General features: G+C 39.2%; 1 protein-coding gene across 1 annotated transcript in view; it reads left to right on the forward strand.

The window, feature by feature from the left end:
- Positions 1-26979, forward strand: part of LOC123959293 (protein diaphanous homolog 3-like) — a 119952-nt gene extending 92973 nt beyond the window's left edge. The window contains exon 14 of the mRNA XM_046033245.1: positions 25282-26979. Within this exon, the coding sequence (XP_045889201.1) occupies positions 25282-25652 (371 nt within the window). The 3' untranslated portion in view covers positions 25653-26979. The remainder of the gene's footprint in view (positions 1-25281) is intronic.
- The last annotated feature ends 681 nt before the right edge of the window (positions 26980-27660 follow it).

A 27660-nucleotide genomic window follows, 5' to 3' on the forward strand; every position in this document is an offset into this window, starting at 1 on the left:
CCCCCCCCCCCCCCCCCCCCAAAAAAAAAAAAAATCAAAGATTAAATAAACAAGACTAAGAATCTGGCCTGTTTATCTTGCCATCTTTCAGTGCCTGAAAGTTTGGTGCTAGGGACCATATATTGGCCTGTACTCAAAAAGTGTTTACAATCAATTCCCAGCACTAAAGCTTCAGAGTGGTTTTCTCTATTTTAATCTTAATGCATCACACTGTGCACTCAGTCCTACCTCAAGTATCATCAAATGAATAAGCTGTTATATTCATTAGCCCTATCCACTTTTCACTTCAAAGTCTGACACCTTGTTGTGTCTTTTTCACCCTGTTCCACTCAGCCCATTTCGTGACTTACATCTCTGCTTACTGCATCATTAAATGAAATTGTTGTCTGTGATCTTGTTTATATAAAAAAATCGCATCTAAATTTTGTTCCATAGGAATATTTCCACATGTATAGATTAAAACAAACAATAGTTTCTTCCCTTTGAAGCTTCCACAGAACTGCCCATCTGAATTGTATCAACCTTTTGTTGTCTCACAGGATGATGCATTTCACAGCCTGCCTCCACCATAGTCTTATGATGAACAGTGTAGGCTCAGGAACAAGAGCCTCCACACTGTTGTTGTTCACTACAGCATTGACGTGTTTCATGACTTTTTTCACGAATGCATCAGCAATCTCTCCCTTTCTCACTGTGTGTCTCTTCCCTTTCATACACGCACGCACACACTCTCTCTCTTGCTTTCTCTCTCTTGCTTTCTCTCTCTTGCTTTCTCTCTCTCACTTTCTCACACACACACACACACACACACACACACACACACACACACACACACACACACACACACACACACACACACACACACACACACACACACACACAGATTTTCCTCAATCCTGCTCCTATTCCCATGTTGACAGAGATGACAGTTGAAACCACTCCCTAACTGGTTGGCCGTCAAGCACCATTTTGCCCCTGTCATTCAAATGTCTTCACCTGACTCTGTCTATGTCAACCCATCTCAATTCATTACCTCAGGGTCAGAGCTGTTCCATTTCAATTTCAGGATGTCTGTGAGCTTTTCAGAACATAAAAAAGCTCAATATACAATGACTGAAGAATTTTACCTAAATAGGTTTATTTTAAAACAGTATTTAAAGGTGCCATAGAATACTAATTTTTAGGTTTATACTTATATTAATTGTTTCTACTAGAATATTTTTTACATGCTTTAATGTTCAAAAAACACATCTTTTTCATACTGTTCTTTGCTTCAGAACCTCCTTTCACCCTCTGTCTGAACACTCAGTTTCAGCTCTTGTCTCATTAAAGCCCCTCCCCCTGAAAGCCCACTTGCTTCTGATTGGCTACTTCCCCCAACACAGCAGAGGGCAGGGGCCTACCGGCACAGCGCTGAATCGATGTGGAGATGAGGCATGCTATGCGAGACTAGGCCTCACTGATTACTGTACAAAAACACAACGTTATAACTTTGTTCACTGGTTTTCGTGCCCTTCGTGTCCATTTGTATGTTACCATTTACTTTAGCAGCTAAATACTGCTAACAGCAGTAGCTGCTAGCTACTCAGTTTGCCGTGCAGCTTGCGGTCCTATTGCTGAATCTGTTCGGACTGGAAGCTTGGTGCCCCAGGGATGTGATGGTCTTTACACCTCTAACATTAGTACTGAAGGTCTGCTTCAGTCAAATTATTAACCATCACATTGTGAAAGATATTATTAAATATTAATGCCATAGATGAAAAACAAATTAATCTTTACACTAAAGTCATAATATTTTTAATATACAGACAAAAATTGTGTAATTATAGAAACAAATTTTCTTATTATTTCACATTTCAAGCAAAAGCGGTTCAGAAAGTAATTAATAGTCATAATTTCACAAAAAAGCAATTATCCACGTTAATCAGATGGTGGAGTGCAGAGACAGAGGAGTCAGTTCACAGCTCTCCCTCCCTCTCCTGTGAGTCAGTGAACAGTGGGCTTTAACCCTTTTCTGACACCATTAACTTGTGTTTTGTTGGTTCTGTGCTTGTTGCCACAGTTGACTGGCGGAAAATTAGTCCACTCTTAGCCTCCAGCCACTGCTCTAAAACATGACTGTCAGGCATCTTGAATTTGTTTTTTCTTTGTTATAATTGGTAGACATATGTACATACCACTGTAGATACCAAGATACTCAACATCATCTCATATAATTTACTGAAGGAATCAAGCTCAGTAACTTTAGTATAAAAAATCTTATGATAAAGAGGTGTTGATTAATTCATTATTGCGGAAACGTTTTCCCCTCCACTTTCCTCATTTTGATATATAAGCACCACAGACTGCTCATACTGTGTATGCAACCTTTTTTCTTTTAACATCATGGCTTGTTCTTCAAAACATTGGTTATATTTCTTTAACTGTCTGAATAATTTCACTGTTTTTCTGGTACACAGAAAGAATAGTTTAGTAGGAAGGACCATTATTATATCCATGCTTTTCAAAGACAGTATTTATTTCACCACCTAGAAAAAGTTATACAACTGGAAGCTTTGACTATGAGAACCTTTTCTGTCATGACGCCCGGTGTGTCGAAAATACTATTAGGACTCTTGGCTCAATTGGATTGCAAAGTAATGGAAACACATTTGCTAAAAAGGAGAAACATGTTTTCATATGTAACTAAACACCTTTGATTGAACTGCTTTATGCAAACATAAAGGCAAAAGGGGATTGAAGGAGAGTTAGATTGATAAATAAGAGATGACAGAAAGGAAGAGCGGAGAGTAACAGGGCCAATCACGCCCCAGTGGTTCTACTAATCATGCAAACAAGGTCAGCGTCCACCAGAGCCAAACTGGCAGGCTATATGCATCTGAGGCATAGCTGTCTCTCCCTTTTACAGTATTTTCTGCTTCTGTTTCAGTCAATCAGTTGGACATACAGGCAGCTGTCCACATACAGGGTCATTGGAACACTATATATATTAGCTACATTACATACATTATGTTTTTATTTTTTATTTTTATTTACCCACATTTGATCAGCTGGGTGACCAAAATATAGAAAACTTTTACACTTTTAATGGGATCAACTGTTCCCAGCTTTCCAAATATGAGTATTTGCTGTTTCTTTGTTTTATATGATTTTAAATTGAATACATTTATGTTTTGAACAGTTGGTTAGACAAAACAAACAATTCATATACCTCACTTTGGGCATTTTCCTGACCAACCAATCGATAATGAAATAATTGATTTGCAGCTCTATTAATGAGCTCCCCTTGTGTTCTGTACACACCTTTTTCACATCTTTGGATCTTAAGTCTTTTTAATGACTTGTTAAAGTAGTCATGTGGGCAAAAATCGTCCTAATTTATTACTGCTTAACAGCAGCTTTCATTCCAATCAGAATGAGTAACTCCAAAATGACTCAGGATTTGCATATTGTTCATTACACACAGCATAAATGCATGTTTTACTGACAACTCAAATGACAAATGATATAAAACACCTGCGGTTTCAGTTTCATTTTCTCAGGCTCATTCTCTCTCTCTCTCTCTCCCCGTGCTCACACCGACACACAAACACACAGTTACAGCTCTCTTGACATAGAATCTCATGTTTCCCTGCAACCCTTAATTGGCCAGATTGTAAAGGGAAGACAACGTTGCAGTTTTCAAATGTTAGTGGCCATTTTTGTGTAGAGCCCTGTAGAAAGTATAAGAAAATAATGGGAGACCCAGGAGGCTCAGACATCACGTAAAGTCATCACCCTAGTTTCTGTCTGGGGCACTATCCACACAGACACTATTCAGTATTCAGTATATTTGCCTGTTATAGTGGTATATAATAAGCCTAGGCACAGTTCGGACACCAAGCCTTCATTGGAAGCCTTTCCAAAAAGGGTTAATTTTCGCATTTCAGTTGGTCTCCTTCATCATTAGTTCTCTACTGGGTTTGCATCATTTTCTATATTTCTCTCTCATAAAAGATGTTGCAACAGTGTGATGAAAATGTTTATTAGGAAATGCCATCATGTTTATTAGGAAATGCCATCATGTCTTCATGTGATGCACTTAGATAGTGTAACAGGGGTGCTTTAGTAGCTTGCTGGATATTTCCTGAAAAATAATATGATTTGGATAGGTTGTTTAATGAGCAGTTGTCAGTTGGAAATCAGGACTATGATACAGAATTAGAAAGCATGGTTGAGTGTAGTTTTAGTTTGATCCTTTGTGTTCTACTGTTTGTGGAAGAGTATCCACACCACCACCAGCAACATTTAGCTTTGCACCAATGTTACAGTGACAAGCAGTGTACTAGTAGCCAGAAGTTTGTGATTTCTCAAGGAGGATTAGATTCAGCCCGGGTCCTGACATGGTCAACACCCTGATGACAAACTACATAAATGTGAGAGTCATCCATCACACACAAATACACACTCCGACCAATATTGTCCCAATGCCCTGAAGGCAGAAGCTTTGTATGTGTTTATGGCCTTAAGTGCTGTTGACAGTTGAAAATAAATCCCACTCTCCTTTTCTCCTTCCCTGTGCCTTTCTGGCGATGCACTTTTTCCTTCTCCTTTCCTTTCCCAGTCATCTGTTTCCATCATTCACACAACTGTGCTCTCCCTTTCTGCTTGTTCATTTCATCCTCATTGTGTCTTCCTGCTCTCTCGTTCTATAGCGTTCAATGTAATGAATATTTATTGTCTATTGTATATGCTGTATGTCTTCCTTCCTCTTTGATACCCTCACCATTGTCATCATTTAGGGCTATATGATAAATCAAATTAAATGTGTCAGTTACAGTTTTTACTTGAGCTAGAGGAAGCAAAAAAACAATATTGTTGGCAAGTCACAGCTCTAGTGAATTTAAAATTCAACTCAATTTTGATATCAAACGAACAATTGTACAGCCCTAAAATCAGTTCCTTACTTCTCATCTACCCATCTGCTGTCTGGCAGACAGATGATGAACACTTAATGTTCTGCTCCTTGTTCTCGGTACAAATGCCACAGCCCCTGCTTTGTCCATTTGCCAGTGAAACGCTTTCTGCATGAGAGAAAGGGGGTGAGGAGAGGGGTGGGGGGTGCATGTGTCTCGGGGCCATTTTCCTAATACAACATGTGTACAGCTGTTTTCAAACAGCTTATCTAATCTAGTTATAATGAAGTAGTTGGGTATAAAGGATACATAAGCTAGAGCTACTAGGTACCTGTGTGTTGTTCCTGTTATGGTGAGTGGAAAAAATTGATGTGTATATAGTACAAAGTACGTTTGTGTGTGAACGCATGCAGAAATACATGTATATGTGCATTCAAGTGTCATTAGCCACGCCTGCACCCCTCTCGCTGCATGTCAGAATGGTGTTGGTGATGGAGAGGGGGAAAAAGATAAATCTTTCCCATGGCTCTCCTTTTTCTTTGGCTTTGTTTTCTTCTTTCTCTGTATCCTCTGTGTTATATTCACAGCAGTGACTGTGTACATGCTGAGTGGAAACCATGAGCTCTACAAGGATCATCTCTCTCTTTCTTCTCCCCCACCCACCTACGGCAATGGACCATTAGTAGTCACCACACAGCAGCCTGTTCCAGTAGGTGTCTGTGTTGATTGCACTGGTTCTGTTCCAGGTATACCTGTTTGTCAGGCTGTGTGCCTGTATGTATACCTCAGCTGTGGATTCTGGTTAGGCCTTGGTGATTACCACTCAGTTCTATTCATAAATAGATATTTGTAGCTAATCCTTTAATTAGAGCAAGAGGGAGATATGAAGAGATGTCATTTGTAAAGCCTCTAACATCATATTCAGTATGGTCTATATTCAAAAACAGTGCTTAAAGAGGTGGTATTATGCTCATTTTGAGGTTAAAAATCTTATTTAGGGGTTGTACCAGAACAGGTTTACATGGTTTCATTTTCAAAAAACACCATATTTTTGTCATACTGCACATTGCTGCTGCTCTTCTTTTCACCCCGTGTGTTGAACGCTTCGTTTTAGCTATGGAGTGATGCATCTTGCCTCTACAGGATCTTTGTTGAAAGTTGCACATTCGCAGTTCCTAGTTAAAGACTACTAGCCAATCAGAAGCAGAGAAGGGCGGGTCTTGAGAAACCAGTAAACACGGCTTTGGTTCAGCTGTATAAGTTCCCCTTACCAGCTTAGCGACATGGACTGGAGCAAGAGTTTCAGAGTGGTGAGTTATTAATCTGTAACAAATGTATCTTTCATCCATAAAGTTTTAACTGAGCTCTGTCTCTACATCACAGTAACAACTTTATGTCCATTGACTGCTTGGAGGGTAGCTAGTGTTTGAAAGGGAGAGGGGAGGCAGCAGGCGGATGTCTTGTCACTGTGTGCTACAGCTCAGAGTAGTTTTCCACCAGTGTCTTTGAGGGCGTGTCGGACTAGCCGCTTGGCAGGTATTATAACGCGTTTTGATGTGTCGTCACAGGAAGGAAAGAGAAAAGGCAGGACTACAAACAAGCTGTTTTCAGGCAGTTCAGAGCAGTTTTTTTCTGTGGGAGACGGGACCTCCCTTTGGGGTGGACTTTGGGCTTTTTCACTTTGCAAACCTATTACATGCACAAGAGACATGTATAACTCCAAGCCAAAAAGCATAATATGACCTCTTTAAATCACTCCATAATCCTCTCCTGTCATTTTGTTGTAACCAAAGTCATTCACACACAATGAAGTTTGGAAATTACAAGCCTGTGTCGGCATTGGTGTCACACTCGTCTTTATATCTGTATACTATATCTTTAAAGTATGTACCCTTAAATATATTCAATACAGTTTTTCATCAGTGGCATCTCTTTAGCAAAAGCAATTCAATGTACATTGTTTTTGGCCTCTAAAGGCTTGTCTATTAGGAGTGTAACAATGCACATATTCGTGTTGAACAGTCCGGTACAAAGCTTTCGGTTAGGTATACATTACAAACGCAACGATTTGTTGGACTAATCCTTTTATATTTGAAAAATACAATAGAGCTTAAATTGTGTGAAATATTATGTTCTCAGTGCCACAGCAATCAACAAGGCAGCCTAAATGACATAACAGGCAACGTGCTGTCTGCCCCTTCCACCCCCAAAGAAAAACACTCTTTTCCAGTCAGGAACGCTGGGAAGGCACGCTACACTAGCTAGCTCGTTGCAATATAGAGCCATTTTGGTTTCCCTGTGAATTACAAGGAGGGTGGCTAGAGAGTGGATAACAAAAACAAAAAAAGGCATGTCGCTTCTGCCACACGGGAATAGGTTACATCAGTGGGATTACTTCAAACATGTAAATTCATTTACGCCAATATCACCCCACTGTTTCAATAGGCACAGGGAAACAGGGCAAAAAAAATCACTTTGGCGATTGGTACATTTAGCCAAGGATATGAGACCCTACGCTGTAGTGGAAAATGCTGCTTTTACAAACATGCTTAATGTAATTGAGCCCCATTACACTATTCCATCATGAGTCTATTTCAGCTAGACCATTATTCCTGCTTTGTACAAAAAACAGAAGCCCAACTAGAGAACCAATTGTCTGAATCACCAGCTGTTGCTTCTTGTCTTTGTATTTGTTTATAACTACTACAATGCTACATTCCATTTTTTTATAAGGAGCTGTTTTGCTGCTAAGAATACACCCCAGCAGATGGGTCAGGTATAGCTCCATCATTGTTCAAAGTCTGTTTGACACCGCTGTGTCATATCAAACCAAACAGTGAATTTTGTGAACCATTACACCCTTATTGTCTATGTATAGTTCAGAAGCTAGTGCCCATGGAAAATATAAAACATGTAATACATGTTGGTACACCTCATAGGAAATAATGTACTGTATGCAAGAACCGTACTGCTGGGTCGAGCTAACTTAATTACTTAGCTTTACTCTTATATCAGCATGCACTTTTAGATTGCACATTTAATATGCATCACATACACATTTCATTATAGTAGAACTAGAGATACACACCTGACAATAGTGATGAACTGTCTTGTTATGATTTCGGTTATTATACTTGTATGAGTAATTATTTGTGCAGCCATGTTTTCTTTCACAGTAAACCATTAGCAAACTACCTGTTCTTTAGATCTTTAGCCACAAACTAACTAGCTGTGTTTCCCTTAATTAGAACATGCTGTGGCCCAGTGCATAATGGTCCACCACCAAATAAGCGTTAATAAAAAAACTACATTAAACATTCATTAAAGCTGCATTTTCAATTATGCAAACATCTCCATACCCAGCCTTTCTCTCATTGTGTTTTTAATGCCAGTGCCCCTGAGAAGACATCGTCCCGCCCAAAAACTTGTCACTGTATTTAATATGCTCTAATTGGCAAAAGACTTTCTTATCAAACACTTTGCCATTCCGGTGATTTTGGCATTATTAGTTGATATAATGATAATTATTATACTGGTAAAGTAAAAACAGTGCAGCGTTTTTCTTCATCATCCATCTACAGTAGCTGAACAAGATTATTGTGGCAGACCAGTTCTAAATGTGTGTATGCTGTTCACCAGGATAATACCCCAGGATCTTTCCGGATATGTAAGCTGGTTCTCCTCCTGTTATCTTCCTTCTGGGCTTAGAGATCTCTGATTATGCCCAAACTCCAGCAATTCCAATAACAATGTAAGCTGGCCTCATCACCAAGTGGTTTGGCAGATATGAAATCAGTGCAAACAGAATTTGATTTGTGAATGCCCAGAGCTATAGCCTAGCATCACTGAAGTGACTACAGTTATTGTAGTGAATGTTTTTGGAGCCAGGTTTCAGGCCTACTGTACTCTGTATACTTTGTTGTAATTCTTGCCCTTACCTAGTAGTACCATCACCCCACCCCCACCCTGTCATGCCATATCTTCTGTTTACTGTATTTGCATGTGTGGGAGTAGCCTTGATTGAAGTCAAAAGATCAGTTTTCTGTAACACTGTAATGAGCGGTGTCTGCTGGTGTGAGAGAATGTCCGAAGGTTAACTGATATGCATGAATCCAAAGAGACTTCTCCATAGAAAGACCGCATCTTCATAGGTTTGCCGTCAAAGCTGTAGCTTCACTGGCTCAGCTAGTTTGGGAGTTAGAGATCAGCAGTCTTGATGAAGTCACTGTCTCAACTTAATGAACACGTTATCCATCCGTTATCCAAGTATTTCCATTTCAGTTTTGATAACCTGCATTTATATATTAAGTGTTTTTTGCAAACAGTGTAATTTATTTTGAAAAACATATAGGATCAGTCACATTTGCACTCATTCGATTTTACTTCCTATAAGAACTTATCTCTCTCCATCTGAAAATACAGCAAGTCTCTCTAGATCGGGTCTCGCTTAAGAATGAGACCCCGTGTCTCAGTGAGATTACCTGCATAAATAAAGGTTACATAAAGTTGCGCTAGTCATTATTTATTATGCCTTTACTTTTGCAAAACACATTTCTCTCCATTCTAAATAAAAACATGGATTTTTGATGTAGATTTTTCTTTTTTTGTTCAGCGGGTGTATAGCAGGTTATGTTTTTCTGAGTTTGTTGTGGGTGGTGTTGTAGAATATGATATTTAAGTGTACTTCCTGGCCAGACTATTTACTAATTCATAATGAGGCAGCTACAGCTGAACGTAACTATCATTTAACTAACTTTCCGAAGCAGTCAGGAGACACAGGCACGCTTGCCTACATACCCCTGCTCTTGCACCCTTTTATATCTCCTGTCTGATCAATGCTAGCACCAGACAAGAGCACCAACGTTTCCCTGATTGTTCACAGACAGAGGGTGTTACATGCTGTCATGGTGCATTGTCTTTTTCCTGAAGTTATTTACTTGTTTGTTTTTCCCCCTCGATTTCTTCTTTGTTCCTGTGTTTGTCTTGTGTGTGTTTGCTGATTGGTGTTGTGATAATTACAAGTAGGATTGTGCCACAGGCACTCTTGTATGCTCTGATGTCTCACACTGAGTCATTGTTCTCTTCATTGGCTGATGAAAAAAGACAAACACATCTAGGTGTATTTTTTTGTACATCTGATTGTTCTAAATAAATGGCACAACTGTGCAAGTTTATAATACAGGTGTGTATATTTTGCTCTCATAATCCTTCAGTGCACATCTAGATAAAGAGTGACATTTCATTTTATTTACAGTATATTTTAAGAAGCCAATAATTCGGTGCAATTTGATCAGACATGTACTGATAAAATACAGTGTGGTGCAGTATGATATAATTATTCAGATCTTTAGTTCCGTTTTACTCTACTTATAGTGGAACTATATAGTATAGTTTTCTCCGAGTTGCAAGAAATTAAATTCACTGAATCCTGTCATATGTAAGAGAGGAATGTGCAGTAAAATGCCACATTTGAGATGTCAATGGCAAGCATACTATTATTTTTGGAATCTCACATGTTTTTTATAAAAGGAATAATATCAACACACAGTAAGCCAGATAACTGCTTAGTAATAATGCTTTGCTGCCATTTTTATGGATGCATTGACTTCCGTAATCAGCCGTTTCAGCCATACAGAGCTGTTTCACAAGTGAATCACGGAGCAATGTTTTTGATTTTTTTTTTTGTAATGAAAAAAGCAATAATTTGGTAATTTCATCTCTTAGAATGGGTTTTTAATGCCATAGTAACCTGGATAGTTCATGGGAAGTACTTAAATGGCACCCAAGCAAGGGATGGTCAACATATGATCTGAACCTTCACTCATCTGACAAGACTGTCAGATATGAGAGGGAAACACACATAGGCATTATTAGCTGCTTTTAAAAAAAAAAAGCAAAAAACATGCCTGTCATATGAGGCTTTTCTGTTACAGAAATGCCTGCATTGATTCAGCTGCGATTCCCTCCCAGCTTTGCCCTGGTTCAAGCAGTTTGAATCGATGCAGCTGTATCTTAGACATTAAGCCCAGCACATTGATTCTAGTTGCCATGCACGCGCTTGCCTGTGCGTTTTGATTTCTTTCAATGTGTTATGTACAAGAAAGCTGTGAATGCGGATTTTAAACATGATCATGTACAAATGAGTAAATAACCCCCTACACCTTCTGTTCCAAATCGGCTCCACGTGTTTCTGTAGGTCAAAGCTAACATGAGCACTGAACTAGCAAGACAATTTATTTATGTGTATGGCAAGTACTTTTTGCTATTTTGATTTGATTCTTTGACCGTTGGTTCAGTCATGTATGGATGTGTGCACATTTTTATTAAGCCTCTGTTTCTGCTATTCAAAGCTTTCAACTTGTTGCAACCCCTCTGGCAGTGTTCCTCTGCCAGCCATTTACAATATTAACCCATTCTATTGTCCACTCAGCCACCGACTCAATAGATGAGACATAGAACTTGTCTGGCGGGAGCATGGATTGCTATGGGCCCCATGGGAGCTCTCACAAGGAATGAGATGGATGACACACTTACCGTAAAGCACTGAACTCTCCCTTTGGCCAGATCTGTTAAGTATGCTTTTGTGCTAAACCCTCAGTACATGTACAGATATTACACACACATGCTTTACCAATAATGGAAGTTTTGCACACATTTGAAAATTTACTCAAATAATAACTTATTTATTGCCTACACAACTACCTTGCACACACACACATACACGTACACTGCTGCAAGTCCCATTCAGCTTGAAAGCTATCCCCTGGGTTTTTTTCTAACAACTGGCTACAAAACGGAGCTCCACCATTTAAATGTGCTTCCTCATCTGGACAGGGCATGCACCTCTGTTCGGCCCTCTATTGATTCAACTCAATATGGTCCAGTCTCATCAACACAACTGTCCTTGCTCTACTGATGTCTGTCCTGCAGAGGACTCAGGGTGTGTGATGAACTACACCTTTCTTTAGGCAGATCCATACCTTTTGAGTTGATTGGGTTAATGTGTTCCCCTGAGCCATGATGTGTACCACCTCCTGTTTTGCTGCATCATTTGTCTGCTGCATTGATTAGAGGTTCATTGAATGGAACAAGGCTGGCCGGCCATCACTTCTAAGTGCATAAGGAAAATGGAATAGGCATGCATTTGGCTGCGCGCACTGTGCTGAATGGCTGTGTACATGCGTTTGGCTTCTCTAAATGTATTATTATATGTTCTTCAGAGAGTTGCACAGACCATTGATGCATGTATTTTTAATTGCCAGGCCTGCATGAAAGTTAGAGGAAGAGGCCCTTGGACAGAGGCTGAGCTAATCTAAGCCATGCTGCCCTGTCACTTAATTTGTTTCCTCTCTGACTGCCTCCCTCGCCCTCTCACTGTCTTTCTGTTTCTCTCTCTGCGTTAGTCTGAGTGGTGCTAGCTGACCTTCACTGGGACACAGCCATGATTCTAATTGCATTGATATGTCAGTGGTTGCAGGAGAGCATAAGCAATATTACCCCAAAGCACTGTGGATTTTGCTTTCTTTTCACTGATGACTCACACATACACACACACACACAAACACTTTGCTAATTCAGGACATTCTCATGCAGTACCTAACTTTGTTATTGTGTAAGGCACAATAAGCCCTTCAGCCATACAGTAGATTGTGGAAAAACATGTAGCGCCTGTGACGTGACCCATACATTTCTGATAGGTTGTTTTGAAGTCTGAATGTGGACTCAACGCTTTCCGCTGTCTTTTCTAATTAGTGAAGTCAGGAAATCCAAATTTGTCTCCACTTAACTTGTTCACTTGTGTTTCACAGCAAACACCACAATCAAGTCTGTGAAAGCTTTTACTTTGAAGCAGCTGCAGAAAGTGTTTGCATAATCAGTATAAGAACATGGAAAACAAAATTTTTCTCTGCATGCACATGCTTTCTGTTCTCTGCTCCTCTTTGTTCACTTTCAGTATTTTCTCCCTTGAGGGATCATACATACAGTATGGACATTTATTTATTTGTCTTTAATCTAGTCATCGCACCATAGTGTTTTCTGGTCATTTAGACCGCCTCTCACCCTTGTCACCCTAAGCAGGGCAGAACCCATTGTAAAAAGCTACCAATTTTATGTTAATGGTGTTTAGTTATTTATTTATTTCATGTCACCATTTGGGCTGACACTTTGCTTGTCTCTTCATTTTAATTCTGGTATGGGTTGATTCGATCAAATTGTTTTCCTGCCAACTGGTGGGTGGGTTTATGTACACACTCCTACCGACAGGCTTCTGCATGTGTGTGTCATGTTTATTCAACAAAGATTATATCTGGAATCAAGTGAAAGTGTAAAATTAGCATATTGTAAATTTGGTAGATAAAATTAAAAATAAAGCCCCTTTTCTGTTATTTACTATTCTTTGTTTATATTATTGTGTATCATAATAACAGTACTATTTCTTAATCAATTTAGCATGGGTGGAAGGTAACAAATTAACAATACCCCTGTATGTAACTGAGTAACATTGTCATGACAGTTACTCTACATAATTCTGCTTTCTATTAAATAGATTTTTGATCTACTTTTGTAATGAGAACAGAGTGGCCTAGCTGTACTCTGTTATGGCAAACATCCAGATGACAATCCTTTCAAATTGAACCACTCTCTGGTCAATCATCAATATTTGGGCATGTTTATTTATAATATGCATAATATTGATATGTAGTGTTAAGTCTGAATCAAGTATGATACTGGTTAGAAATTGAAAAATTTCTGAATTATTTTGAATAGTATGGAGTGTTAACAGATTCACCTAGTCTGCCAAGCAATTTCCTAAATATGAGTTGTACAGTTTTGAACTAAAATGTAAACTAATCTCACCTATGTATTAGCATATTTATTGTATGTTAAGCTATTTGCATATCTGACAGCTTTCCTCAGTGCTGACTGACATGTCCCACCTGTCTGGAGAAATCACATTTTTGAAGGAGTAAATCTCACAAGGCTATTGACTGAACAACATGATGAACTTGTTGTCTGTCAGCATGAGTCATTCTGCTCCTTAAATTTGGTTTAGTTTTACAAAGTGATTGATTAATGCAAATACAAATACTGCGTAAAACCAAGCAATCAAATGAACAACAAACAAAAGAGGCAGCAAATAGCAAGAACAGGTACCCTATGCGAAGAACAACAGAATGTGTGAATGATAGAAACGGATCAAAGGAAGGCGTCAGAACAATAAAATATGTAAAGGATAAGAATAAAACAAATGAAGATTGTTAAGGCAATGTTGAATGAGTACGTTTTCAATTATCATTTAAAAATGTTCACAGAGCTAGAGTCTCTTACAAAGCATAGTTAAAAAGGCTGAGCTGCTGATTTTCTTATTTGTGTGCTAGTTTGTATTTAAAAACAGCAGCAGGAGGGGATCTAAGAGGCCATAAAGGATTATAAAACGAGAAAGAATTAGTAATGTAGGCCGGTGCCAAACATTAGGAGCCTTGTAAACAAGTTGAAGAACTGCTTAAACTGGGGTGATATTCTCTCTCTTTGTTGTTTTTAGTTAAAAAGCCCGTGTTCTGTATTTGTTGTAGTTTATCAATGAAATGTTTTGGAAGAGCGGTCAAAAGAGCATTACAGTAGTCAATCTACTGCAAAGAAATGCATTAACAACAGCATCTATAGGAACGGCTGTACCTTTGCAATATTTCTTGAATGAAAGAAAGCTGTCACCTTCTTTATGTTGGATTTAAAATTGAAGTCTGAAAATGATTGTTATGTATATGCTCGATGTCAGCTTATGACACAATAGATCTAGATGAATTCTAGATGAATTGATGCTTAAAGCTTGATAACGGTATTATTTTATACTCAGACAAAGTCTATCCAGGGTTGCTATGAGCATAGTGAGGGTAAGACTGTTATCAAACAGACTTGCGCTTACTACACTGTCTGTTTCTCAAATGTTGATTAGACCATGTTGATTCTTTCTTCTTCTTCTTTTCATCACTTTAAACTGCCTGAAACTGTGCTGTCAGTATTGGGCTGCATTGCACTCTTTTCACTTTTTGAAAGAAGAAACCAAGTCCATTTTGCTGTAGGAAGGAAAAGAAGGCTGGATCTCTTCTACCTGGTGGTCTGTGTGATTCCCTAAGAAGAGATGAGGTTGACGGACAGCCCAGGGGTGAGAGTACCAATAAAGGAGAAAAAAAAGCGAGTTCCAGACAGTAAGGGAGGAAAGGGAAGCAAATGAGATAACGGAGGCAGGAAGAAGTGTGCAGTTGTTTGAAAGAAAGAGAGCAAAACCTGTGTTGATGGAGACAGGCTGGTTACCAGATGGGTTTTGTCAGAGAGAGAGGGGAACAGAGAGAGGGAAATGGTTAAGAGATGGAGGCTGATGTGGCTGTCTGTAATGCGATATGGCAGATGCGATTTTATTTTTAGGACACAAGGCCCCAGAACGATAGGTTTTATAGGGTTTTGAGTGGGTTGATCTTTTTAAATATTCAACTTCAATGAAATATGGAGCATGACTCCGGGCTGTTTGGAATTCATAAGTCTGTTTGGCAGCCCTGGCCCTGCATATTGAGAGCTGTCAGAGTCGGCCTGAGTGTTAAACACAAGCCCTCAGCTGGCAGGAGAAACAATGCTAAAGAAGAAACACCTCAGAGGGACTACAAAAGAGACAAAGAATGGAAGTCCTCCATTGGAGTTTGAAATATTTAATCACCTTTTGATGTCAATACAGTGGGTGATTCTATCTTGTGTTGCATTATGGGTGCGTGACGTGATTAACATTACCTCAATACAGTGGTGTTGCTAACGATCACTTGTATATAGACTTGAATATCATTCATAAATTTGCAATATTATAACCAAGTTTTTTTTATATGGTTTTTAAAATGGTTTCAAAACTGATACCAAAGCGATGTTTATATTTTACATTGAGAAATATAAGTATGGTTTGTCTTGCTTTACTTCATTTAACAAAATAAGCCGTGTTACACATTGTCTAAACACAAACAGCAGTACAAAGATTTTGCCTGAATAAAACTGCCTAAAAGTGATACAATTTCATGTTTAAATTAGCAACCGGTCAAAGAATATGTAAACAAAATTGAGAGTCATTTAGTGGCAGCATTTGGCACTTACAGTCATTACCAAAATAGTAATTACATTACGTACCAAATCCCTACTTGTATAAACTGTAATATATGACAATAAATCATATTTCATTTATTGATTTTACATCTTCCTCCTGGACAAATCAATCCAAGAAAAACAAGCAATGTAAACATGTACGTAAATCCCACTGAAGTTTTTATTCGTATCAATTTAAAACCTCAACCTTAATGCTGAGTTTTGTTCAAGAATGACTTGCAATCAAACACATTCTCTTTTTAACTGCATAGGCAACCATTAGAGAAAATGGCGGTATAAATGTCTTATGGATACAGATGGCTTATGCAAGTTATCAACTATGTTCTCAATAATCAATTGCAGTCCGTGTGTGTACAACACGTAGGTATCGGTTGTGCTCTGCATCTATCACATAAACTTCTCTTCAGTCAACCAGTTTATTAATCAATGTTACTGACTGATTGGAGGCTAACAGAGAAATGTCTGCTCCTGTCTGTTTGTCTGTCTGCCGCTGCACTTGCGAGTGCGTTTTAGCTTCGTGTCTGGAGGCGTGTGAAAGATCAATATTTTATTCTCCCAGTGTGACAGGTGTACACTGCTGGAGAAAGCGGCTGAGAAAACCCTTAGTTAGTGTGAAGCCACTGAGGGGAAATACATATGCATTAGACTATGACTGCTGGGGATATTTACCAGCAGTAACCACACAAACAACAACAACAGGTAGCAGAGCCTGAAACCAAGACATGTTTAATTCATGCCAGAGGCAGCAGAGTACACTGGCTGTACACCTGTATCAGTGAAACAGTGCTTATTAGAAAAATATGCCTGTGTGTTTGCTTCTGCGCAGTGATGTGTGTCTGTCAGGATGTCTCGCTGTGTTTGTATCTCATGTCTGCTTTTATGTATGTGAGTGTATATGGAGGCTGAGAGACAAAGACCCTAGGATGTGATGCTGTCCTTGTAAGAGGAAACATTCTCAGTCCATTACCCTGCATGTAGATATAATTAGAGTAAAGCAGGAGTAAGAGCCCGGGCTGCTACAACCATCTGCCAGGTGTATTTCCTCTTTGTAATACATGTGGACAGATTTATTTATATTGTAACAGATCATACCTACCTTTCTTTTTGCCTGTTTATTACAGATTGCACATTTGTATTATTGCTGACCATGGCCTAAAGTACAGCAGATTTTTAGATTTAGGAACACATTTTAACAACTTGCACGGATGTAAAACTCGCCAGAGACGGGTAGTGTGCAACACTAAACATCATGTTGTTTTTGCCCCTTCTGAGTTATGTTATGTGGCAGTGCAGTTGAAAGCGAGGAAAGTCATTATTTCTGGAAGATGCTATTTCTAAGCTGGTAACAAATATTAATTAAACTTTTATTTATTCCCCCCCCAAAGCAAAGCGCAGTAGTGTGATTTTATCTGGTTTACGTATAGTAAACACAGTAGCCGTTACATTATAATGATGTTAAGTTATATATGTTTTATGTGACATTGGATATGTCTGTGTTTGCTCTTTCAGTGACATTCAAACCCTCAATTATGCTCAATTGTGTGTCTATATTGAGTTTATTGAAGATGTGCTGTCTGTCAAACAGTCACCTCCTGAAAAGGCTACTAAAATGAATTTGTCATGTGTAATTTTTTTTATTGTGTTTGCATTGTTTATTTTGTTAATTGTATTCTCAATAGAGCATCCTCTGCTGCGTGAACCAGTAGTGTATGTAGCGTTGCAGTACTAGTGCCAGGGAACCAGGCTCACTTTTGAGGCATTGTTAGATGCACCAAGGCATGCTAACGCAATGTCATGCTTGGCTGCAACTCACAGTGGCTGGAGTTCACTGAGAGGCAGCAGACTTGAGGGACATCCAGCTCAGCCCCTTCATATACCCCCTGTCGCCCTGGTTTTAAGCAGCAAATCACCTCCTACCCACTTCTCTGCTCACTTTTGTCATGTACACATTTTAATATGACTCAATCATCTCTGCTTAAGCTTGGCAGTTGAACTGTGGTGACATGTCTTTATAGGTATGTCCCTTATGTACACATGCGTACTTGTGCAAAGACCATTGCCATTTAGAGTTAAATAATGTTTACAAGGATGTTTACTATGGATTTGTTTGTAGGTGACTCATCGAGGGTGACCTATAAATGTCAAGGAAATGCCCCCATTCTCTTTTTTGAACCAGTCTGGTTCTTATCCAGGCTTTTCCTACTGTGTTCATAGATTACCTCTAAGGATGTGCTTCACCATCATATTGATTTTATTTTGAACTTGTAGTTTTTATACTTGAAATAACAGGCTTCTTTTATCTCCCAAAAATTATAAAACAAATAAAGGTCACTCTACTTGTGTAGGCTCTACTCAAAAAGCACATGGGCAGCATATTGTTCTGAAAATTAGCTTTGAGCCTTTACAAACAAACTAGTGCCTCAAAGTGTTGATTCTGAAGGGCTAGGGTTAGGGCACTGTTTGTCACCACTGTCACTAAATCAAAATATGCGCTTCTATTAGGCATGATAACATAAAGTACAATTAATTATTATTTTTATTTCAAATTGGTTGATTCTCTTCTTTATTAATGTAATAAAAATGTTATCTATCCGTCAGACAATAGTGAGAATTTCCAATCACAAGTTCAATCATCCGATCAAATCATCAAATTGTTTATTTTTATAGTCCATAACCCAAAGATATTTAATTTATGATATAAAACAGAAAAAAGGATGGGGGTTTTTTTGCATGATAAATGACTTCAAAGATAAATTTATTATCAAAATAGATGTTGATTTCTTTTTTGTGTATCCACTGATCAATTTAATTATTTCAGCAATATTCGCCCTTAATTCCACCAGCTATTAGTTAAACTAAAACCTTCAAAAAGAAATGCCATTTAGATCCCCGGGGGAAAAAAAAACACAAAAAACATTCAAACCCAGCCATGAATACACATCGGCACAAATCCATCTAAAAGGCTTCTAAATGATGTTGCTTTTCTGCTAACACTATGATCTATTCTTCTGTATTTCAACAAAGATATTTGGGGTTGATAAATATGGGAAGAAGAGGGAGTCAAATCACAGCTCAACAAAGGAAAACACTTTGATATGCATTAGAGCAGGACAGGCTTCAGTTACCTATAACAGTACTGCTTTTCACATTACCCACAGGGATTGTTATAGTGCTCGTTCAACAATCCATCCCCATACCTCCTATTTTCTCTTCCTCTATCTCCTTATTGCTCCTTCTCGTTTTTGTACTCTTAGTCTAGTCCAAATCACAATCATTGCCTCCAAATCATGCCACTGTCTTGAGGCTGTTTATTCTGCCCATCTTGTCATCTTCTCCCCCACCATCCCATTTCTTCCACGGTTGTCCTCGTTCCACTCTCCTTTCATTGCTTGTTGCCTCTCCTCGTTTTTAATCCTGTCTGCTGTTTTTCTATGTGACAGAGAAGCTAAACAGACCGTTCGGCACACACGTACAGTTAACTACGTGAGCAAGCAAGGGACAAACCTTCAATGACTGGTGTGCTGCCAGGTAATGATCTTTAATTACAGCCAGCCTAATGCACACAGGCAAGCTAACAAGCTGTCTGCTTGCTTTTACCTTTCACAAGACTCGCCGGGGGGGACATTGGGGCATCACACACATTTATGACACCATACTGTTTCAGCTCTTAAATGTCCTTTATGTATGTTCACACACAAACAAATTAAATCAGAGTTTTCCACACCACAGTACACAGTCTCACTCTCACATAGAAAAAATGACTAGAGGAGAGGAAGTTCTGAGAGTTCTTTGTGGTCTACTTTTTTTACCCTACAACCCCTGTTCAGTCTGAAAGGGAAAGAAAATAAATGGAATAGAAAGATCTGGACCAACAACAGTCAGTTCTAATCTGAGGTAAATAAAATGGCAAATGCAGTCTGTCAGAGTTTAGCCAGTAATAATAATAGTCATAGTGTAGTCATCAAGCCTTTTAATCTGTTATATTACTACAGTATAATTTTCCTTTTTTGTAGCAAGGTGGTGGACAGACTATGATGAACAGGGCTGCTCCAACTAAAGATTTTCCTTGTCGCCTAGTATACGTTAGTTCAAGCCATTAGTCGACAAGTTGTAGCATTTATGATATGCATTTAATTATTTAAATATATTCCAGGGCTAACATTATTATTACTGTGCTATATTACACAGACAGATAAAACTGTAATAATGTGTCTTTAAAATATACATTTAACAAAGGGCACAAAGTGAGCCTCTTGTTAACAACAAGCGCTAATGATTCTGAATGTGTTGGAACACCAGCAAGCAGTTTTGTTAATTTATTTCACCACACTATAACATCACACAAGTCAAGTCTTGTTGTTCAAAACAAAGGAATAAATAACTTCCAACTTCACAAGAACAAATACTCCCAGACTTTTCAACACGATGGATGATGTGTAACGTTACTCACAAATTAACTCGCTACAAACTCGCTCCTCTCCTGCTTGACGCCTCTCCTGTTCCCACCTGAACACTCTGTCTGCGTCGTCCCCGAAGCCAGAGTTTTGGTTGGAGCCGCTGTATATCACCTTAGTACTGTCTTCCCTGTTTTTAAACTTGCCTCCATCAGCCTTGTTGGCTGTGTTTGGTACTGGTCCAGCCGTGTTCACTGGGAGGCTGCTGAGCCTGGTTCCATTGCCCGCTTGCCCGGCTGAGGGTATGCTGCTTATTCCGCCACCGCTCCCTGGCAGCATTCCTGGCTGGGTCACCTGCCCCTGGTCCTGAAAACCCCCTCCTCCTGGCGGTCCAATGCTCCTATGCTAGAGATGTAAACAAACACTCCCCCCGTACTCCCAGCTCCAAGTCCAGGTAGAATTAGCTAATAGGATCGTTAACTGAGAAAACTAGCTAATGGCAGCTAAAGTTAGCAGCAGAGTTGTGCGCGCCAGTAAGTGAATTCTGTGTGTCAAGAGAAAAGCTGCATATATTTGACCTGATCCTTGTGCAGTAAACTGGGCCCAGGTGTTCTATTTGTAAGTGCAAAAAACAGGGCAAATAGTTATCAGTAGATAGAACATGCAGCAAACTGGCAAGCCATTTAGCTGTGTTGTGATTTATGGCGGGTGTAGAAGTGTATGTTTGATCTTGCTTCAACTTCAACTTGTTGTGTCAATCACTCCGCAGAGAGAAAAAGTCACTTCACTGTCTGAGTCTGCATGACTACTCTCTTCTTAAAGTGATCAAATACTGCAAACTTCATAAGAGTGGAGAGAAGGGGAGGGAGTGAGAGATGAGAGGAAAGGCTCATCTGCATCTGTATTTGAAGTGGCAAATGCAAATGGACCAAATGATCTGACAAGAGGAAAATGTGAATTCCTCTCTGCAGCTATTTGCTGAAAGGAAAAAAAGGAAAAACTCATTTTTTTCTAACGGACAGGGCCTTTTACATTCCTACTAAATGCCATCCTATCAGACATTTAATAAACGACTATGGTTTAATCTTGAAATTCCTGGTGATATTCTTAAATTGTTCAGAGCAGCGATTAGTCTGTTTTGTTTGAGATTTTCCTTGTTTTGTGCTGCAACCCAAGCAGTGTCAGTAGCTGGTTAAAAGGCTGTGGGCTGTGAGATTTACAGTTAAAAGACAGTTTTCTCCAGCAAAGCTGAGAGCAAGAAGAGACACAACAAGCTCAGTCTGCCAGCTCTTTTATCATTGTTTTTCTTTTCCACTCTGCCTTCCAGCAAAGTAAAGGACAGCGGCAGACTGAGGGGCTGTGATAGACTGGTAGTTTAGCAGAATCGCATTGTGTTCATGTTTTACAGACATTGGAAAATACCAATCTCCAGGCTTTCTCATGTGTTGCCTGTTTTGCTCCAATCTCTTAACAGCTCTTCATGTAGATGAGTTCATTGTCACCACAATGGTGGCAGGCAATGTAGCTTTTACAGTCAGGGAAAGGAAAAGGCAGGCAAGCACTGCTGCAGTCCAGACTTCACTTTCTGTCTCTATGCTGAGGCTCCCTGCCTCATCCTGCCTGCCTACTAACTTCTCAAAAACTTCAAGAGAGCAGAAGAGGGGAGGGGAGCAGAGAGATGAGTAAAAAGCTCATCTCCTTCAGTCGAAGCAGCAAATATAAATGGAGCAAATGATCTTACATGAGGAAATGTGAACTCCTTTCTGCTGCTATTTGCAGATGGAATAAAGGAATACCTCTCACACTCTTTTCTAATATTGGACAGGAAAAGTTTTCCAATGAACTGCTATCATTATCTAGGTGTAAAGATATAACTGCTATGTATCGGAGTGCTACTGTGCCAGAAAGCTTGACAAAAGAAAAGCAACAACACCTTAAAATCTTGAACAGTGGCATCATCAACGTACTCTTTATAGAAAACAGCATGATACAAGAACAATAAAGCGCTATCTGTAACATTGCCAGTAGGAGCAGTCGACCCGAGGCAAGCTCGCAACAAAGCTAGCAATATCAACCAACGATACTTGCCCCCAACTCCTCCCCGGTCAAAGGCAATAACTGAGGCAATAAGCTATTTTATTTACAAGGACTTGTACCCATTTACTGTTTTTCAATTCAGATGGATGACTATGACCCTGAAATTGAGGGAAACAGTACCCAGTTGCCAACATTTAAGTGAAAAATGCTTCCTTCTTGGGGACTGTACAAAATTTTGCCCTTTCTTGTTGTTATTGCTTATAGGTCTTGGGGCTTGAGGCTAGCAGCTCAAGGCTACATTGGCTGCTACTAGCATAACGCACCCTAGCATAACACCCTAGTCTCTGAACTGTCGGTGGTGGAGTTGAATTGTGGATAATGTTGGCACCATCATTTGACGTTATGACGTTGAAGAATTTTCGAAATAAAACACAATATCTCTGGTTCTGCTGCATCGATTTTGATTTTTTTCTTCAATCTTACAAGAATGCAATGCTAAATCTGTGTAGTACTCTTGATTTTGTGGCAGTTGCACACATTTTTAGGGGGCTTTTTGTAATCTGTACTTGAAATAAAAAGTGGGAAACGTTTTTAATTATGTTATTGCCAGTCAAAACGAAAAGACTGTAGAAATCAAGTTTGCGCAGAATTGAAATGTACTGATGTGTATCTGTGATCTGTAGCGCATCTATGAATTTTATGTCACGTATCTAAATCTGCATCAAATTGTCTGAGAGGCATAAATGCACGCTCCTACCATCACACCATGTGTTCAGCAAAAAGACCGGTTTTGTCTGTGAATGCCACTTGAATCGTTCTCTAAAACCAGTGTCAGTTGTTGGTTAAAGGAGGTACCACCTGTGACATGAGAAATGGCATACGTTAAGAAGCTAGCGAGGCTTCAAAGAAAGGGGCAGCTACGTATCAGACGTGCAGAGAAGAAACTGGACTTGCCAGCACTTTGATCATGTTCGTCACTAAAGGCTAGGGCCCTTTAGATAAGAGGTCTCATTGAAGTGTGTTTTTAAAAAAATCTATTTTGAAGTGTAGACTTAAAGAGTATATGTATTTCTCTATATGTTTTTCATATATAATCATTAAGAATTCATGCAGAGAAGAAAACTGTTAAATGATAAGTTATGCTAAGAAATGCTAAAATAAACGTCAATTCAAAGATGTGCATGTTTGAATTTTGTCAAAAACTGTCTGATAATACCCTCTTCCCTCTCTCCATGCAGACAGAACTGGCGTCAGTTTAACATTTTAACAGAAGTGTAAATAAGATATTAAAATGCAAATTGCTGATACCACAATTGATAATTTTGTCAACATGAGCTCTGAATCTGTGAGCGTGTTATTTGTAAGGGAAATGTGTGTTTGTGGGGCATCAGCCACGATCGAGCAGAAAGAAACAGGCATTGGGGGTAGATGGTTTTTCAAGGCAGAGGAACAGGATAGGGGAGTGCGGTGCAAGAAGTCACCTTTTACAATTGAGACTGCAACACAGGAAGAGAGCAAAAAGGGTGGGCTAATGAGAGGAGAAATGTTCAGTTATAGCAGCAAGGCAACACACACTACTCATGTCACCCTTTTAAAATCCCCCACTGCCTCTTATTTGCCTAACATGGTTTTGTGTGTGTGTGTATGATCTTTGGCTTTCTTTGCTTAATTTTGCAGTCGGTTCCTTCTTGTCTGCCCCCCCCCCCTTATCCTTATTTATTTGTCAGAGGTTGTGTTCAGGGACGTTCCTTGTCATTCGTCAGCGTGGCCCATAAAACACACTGTCATGACTGACTGGCCACGCTCCAAACTCATTACCGATTGGCTGACAGAGCGGGTCGCTCTGTTCTGCTCTGCTGTGTTTGACTCCTGTTTGCCAGACATTTAATGCTCAGGAAACTTTAAATGTGGTGGTGTCTTTCCTCGCGCCACTCCTCTCAGCTTCACGCTCAAGGTCATATGAATATGGATTTACCCTCTCCTTCCAGTGCACACATACTGATGATGAAGTCTAAGATCTACTCAGAGGGATTATAATTCAGAATGTAGGTCTGATCTGGGCTGTCGCTCTGTTCCACTGTCTGTCTCGGTGTGTGTTTTAAGTCGGAAAACAGAGGGGAGGGCGGCAGGCTGAGGAGAGAAGAGAGCGGTGGGGGGGGTTTAAGAGAAATAAGAAAGACGAAGAGGGCTACTGCAGCAGCAGAGAGCTGAGATGAAGAGCAGAGGAAGGAGAATGGATGATGATGGTGGAATTGGGAGGTGGAGCTGGGTGGGAGGGTATCATGTAAGAGAAAAGAGACTGGGAGATTGGAAAAGGGTGACGTACAATGATATTGAGTTTCTGTTGAGGTTGATCAGCCATATCCATTTCATCATATTGAGCTTGCTGCATGCCACAGTCTGCTGCAGAAAATTTGTCCTCATCAGTGTGTGTATATGCGGTGTACGCTTCCATGGTGTTTGTGTGTATTCATCCAGGCTAAGAGTGTGTACAGTGAGCTCATGTGTATATATGTGCCTTTGCTTTGTCTTGCATGTGCACATGCGTACTAAAATGCTTGTTACATTCTGATTATTTCTGTCATTTTGTATTTGCTGCAGAATGGCATTTCGTATTCCCTTGCTTTGTTTTGTTTTTTTCATCCTTTCTCCTGCTTTATTTCTTGCTTGTAATTCAATTCAATCTGTAGTCTGATGAACCCCTTGCTTCCATTCATTTAATGAGTCAGTTGGGCATCAACTTCTTCCCACTCCCCTCCGTCATTCTCACTGTTGTGCTCACTACTTTGTCTCACTGTTTTTTCTACTCACAGAAAACAACAAGGCACCTTTACAAAGGTCTCGCTCTCGGCAGAATATAAATGCGAGTTCAGCTGCGGTGAAAGCTCCCCCTGCCAAGGAGGCCCGTAACGAGTCTGAAGACCATCCATCTGCAGCCCGGGCCAAGGCTGCTGCGTGTTCAGAGTCAGGCCGCAGGTACAGGAATGCCCCGGGTCACAGCTACTGGCTGGACAGAGAGAGGGTGGTAGAGAGAGAGATGGTTAAACCGACTGGGAAAGAGATGGAGGTGGAAGCAGAGCATCCAGCCTTCCACCCGTCCACCACTGGTGCTGCGGTCAGTAGCTGTAGCACCAATGGAGAGTCGGACGTAGAGGCTCTCCTGGCCAAACTCAGGGCTTTGTGAGGATAATTTTCACATTATCTCTAAAATGACATACATATGTAGCTTACAGTATGTTTGCACTCATACATCTTAATGAACTCTGAATGACACCTAAAAGATTTTCCTTCAACAACTTCGTAAATAAGCTTTAATAAGATTTGTCAGAGATAAATAATAGCAGGGCAATTATAACAATAAATAAATAAGAAAACAAGGACTTTTTTGAAGCTTTGTAGAAAATAAATGTGTACAAAACTCAAATTGAGGACCATGCTTTTGACGCTTGATGGACAGACTTGATTACAGACTTAAAAAATTATTTTCTGAAAGAAAATTCAGGCAGGTAGAGCACTTGTAGTTGGTCATGCTTTGGCCCACAGAATATCCTCAGAGGTTACTTCCTGAAATAGAGACTGATTTCCAAATGTTATGGTTCATGGGAAATACTTACTCATATTAATGTCACATATTATAGTTCAAACAAGAAAACACAGCCAAATTGATTCAGCAGAGTCTCTACCTGATCGATCCTGTAAAGTGAACTGCCAAAAACCTTTGGCTCTCATCTATATATTCCAGACATATACAACATACCTTTTTGTCTGACAGCAAAATATGCAATGTTGCTGAGCACTTTCTTTGTAATCCAGAAGTATGCAATATTAAATAACAGCTATATCACATTTAATTTCACATTGGCATTTCTTAGAATTGCCTCTACTGTAGCTTTTATTTTACATTCCTATCATCTTGTCTTTTCCAATCTGTATTTTAGTTTTTAATTACATATTAGTTATTTTCATATGCATGGTGTTAGTCATGTACAATTAAAAAGATTTTGAGCTTATATCTGCATTTATTACTTTTGCATATTGATTTGTTTTCTTTTTTTTGTCTTTTTCATTCCTTGTGGGGTAACACGGCTTTTATATTCAAACCACTTACCTTATTGTTTATATTTTCTATAAAAATGTAATCCGCATTCTATAAAACTATAAAAAAATATATATATATGAATATACACACACACACAAAAAGGATACACACGAGTTATGCCATATGATCTTTCACAGGTTACAACAGTAATAGGAAGTCATTTGACAAGTTGATTTTGGTTGTACTAGTCTATTTTGTCTGACATTGCTGGTGAGAACATTTACACACTGTGAGATCGAGTCTGCAAAAAGGGAACAGTGTCTAAGAGTATTATTGTCAAAAAAGTTAATCCAGTTAACCAGAATTGATGCTGTTTGTTCTCCTACACTCCGACTGAAATGACTCATATTTTACGCATAGTTGTCTCATCTTTACAATAAAATAAAGCCCAAAAAAAATAAGTGTTGTGTTTTTCCATACATCACAAATATTTCAAACTGAAATGAATGCATGTCAGTGTTTGTGTGGCTGTCATTTCTGTTTGTTTGCTGGGTTTTTTTTTTGTTCAGTGTTGCTTAGTCATCGTAATTTAAAATTTAGATTACATTTATTCAGCTGTTGCTTTTATCCAAAGCCATGAGCAGGTCTTCCAAGCACAGTGTAACAAAGAGCCATAGTGACCTAATGTTTGCTGAGCTGTGAAAAGCAGGCTTACGCTGGTACTACACTGAGTGACTGGCTAACATCAAACTGTTATTTAAGACTGAGGTGATTATCAAAATGATCAAAAATGGAACAATAAATTCTATTAATATGTACAGAGCTAACTGAAAAGTGAACAGCAATGTTGATGTAGAGCTGACATGAAGGAAACAAAATGCAGTTGCAAGAGTACAGTACATTACATTGTGCAAGAGAATATCTCTCTGGTAAGACGAGACATGGTGCAACAAAGAGTGCTTTAAGTGTTACTACATGTCTCTTTATTTAGATGTGCTATCAGTGACTTGCTGGAACCTTGAAGTAAAGGCCTGTGAATGAACTTTATATGTTATACTTTTTATTTTAATTTACTTATTTCTAAAACGTACTCCCTCGGTTGAACAACGTACAATGTAAAGTGGCTATTTAATGTGCAGTGTCCTTGTAGAAG

Source organism: Micropterus dolomieu, linkage group LG20 (genome assembly GCF_021292245.1).
Source record: "Micropterus dolomieu isolate WLL.071019.BEF.003 ecotype Adirondacks linkage group LG20, ASM2129224v1, whole genome shotgun sequence".
Lineage (NCBI taxonomy): Eukaryota > Metazoa > Chordata > Actinopteri > Centrarchiformes > Centrarchidae > Micropterus > Micropterus dolomieu.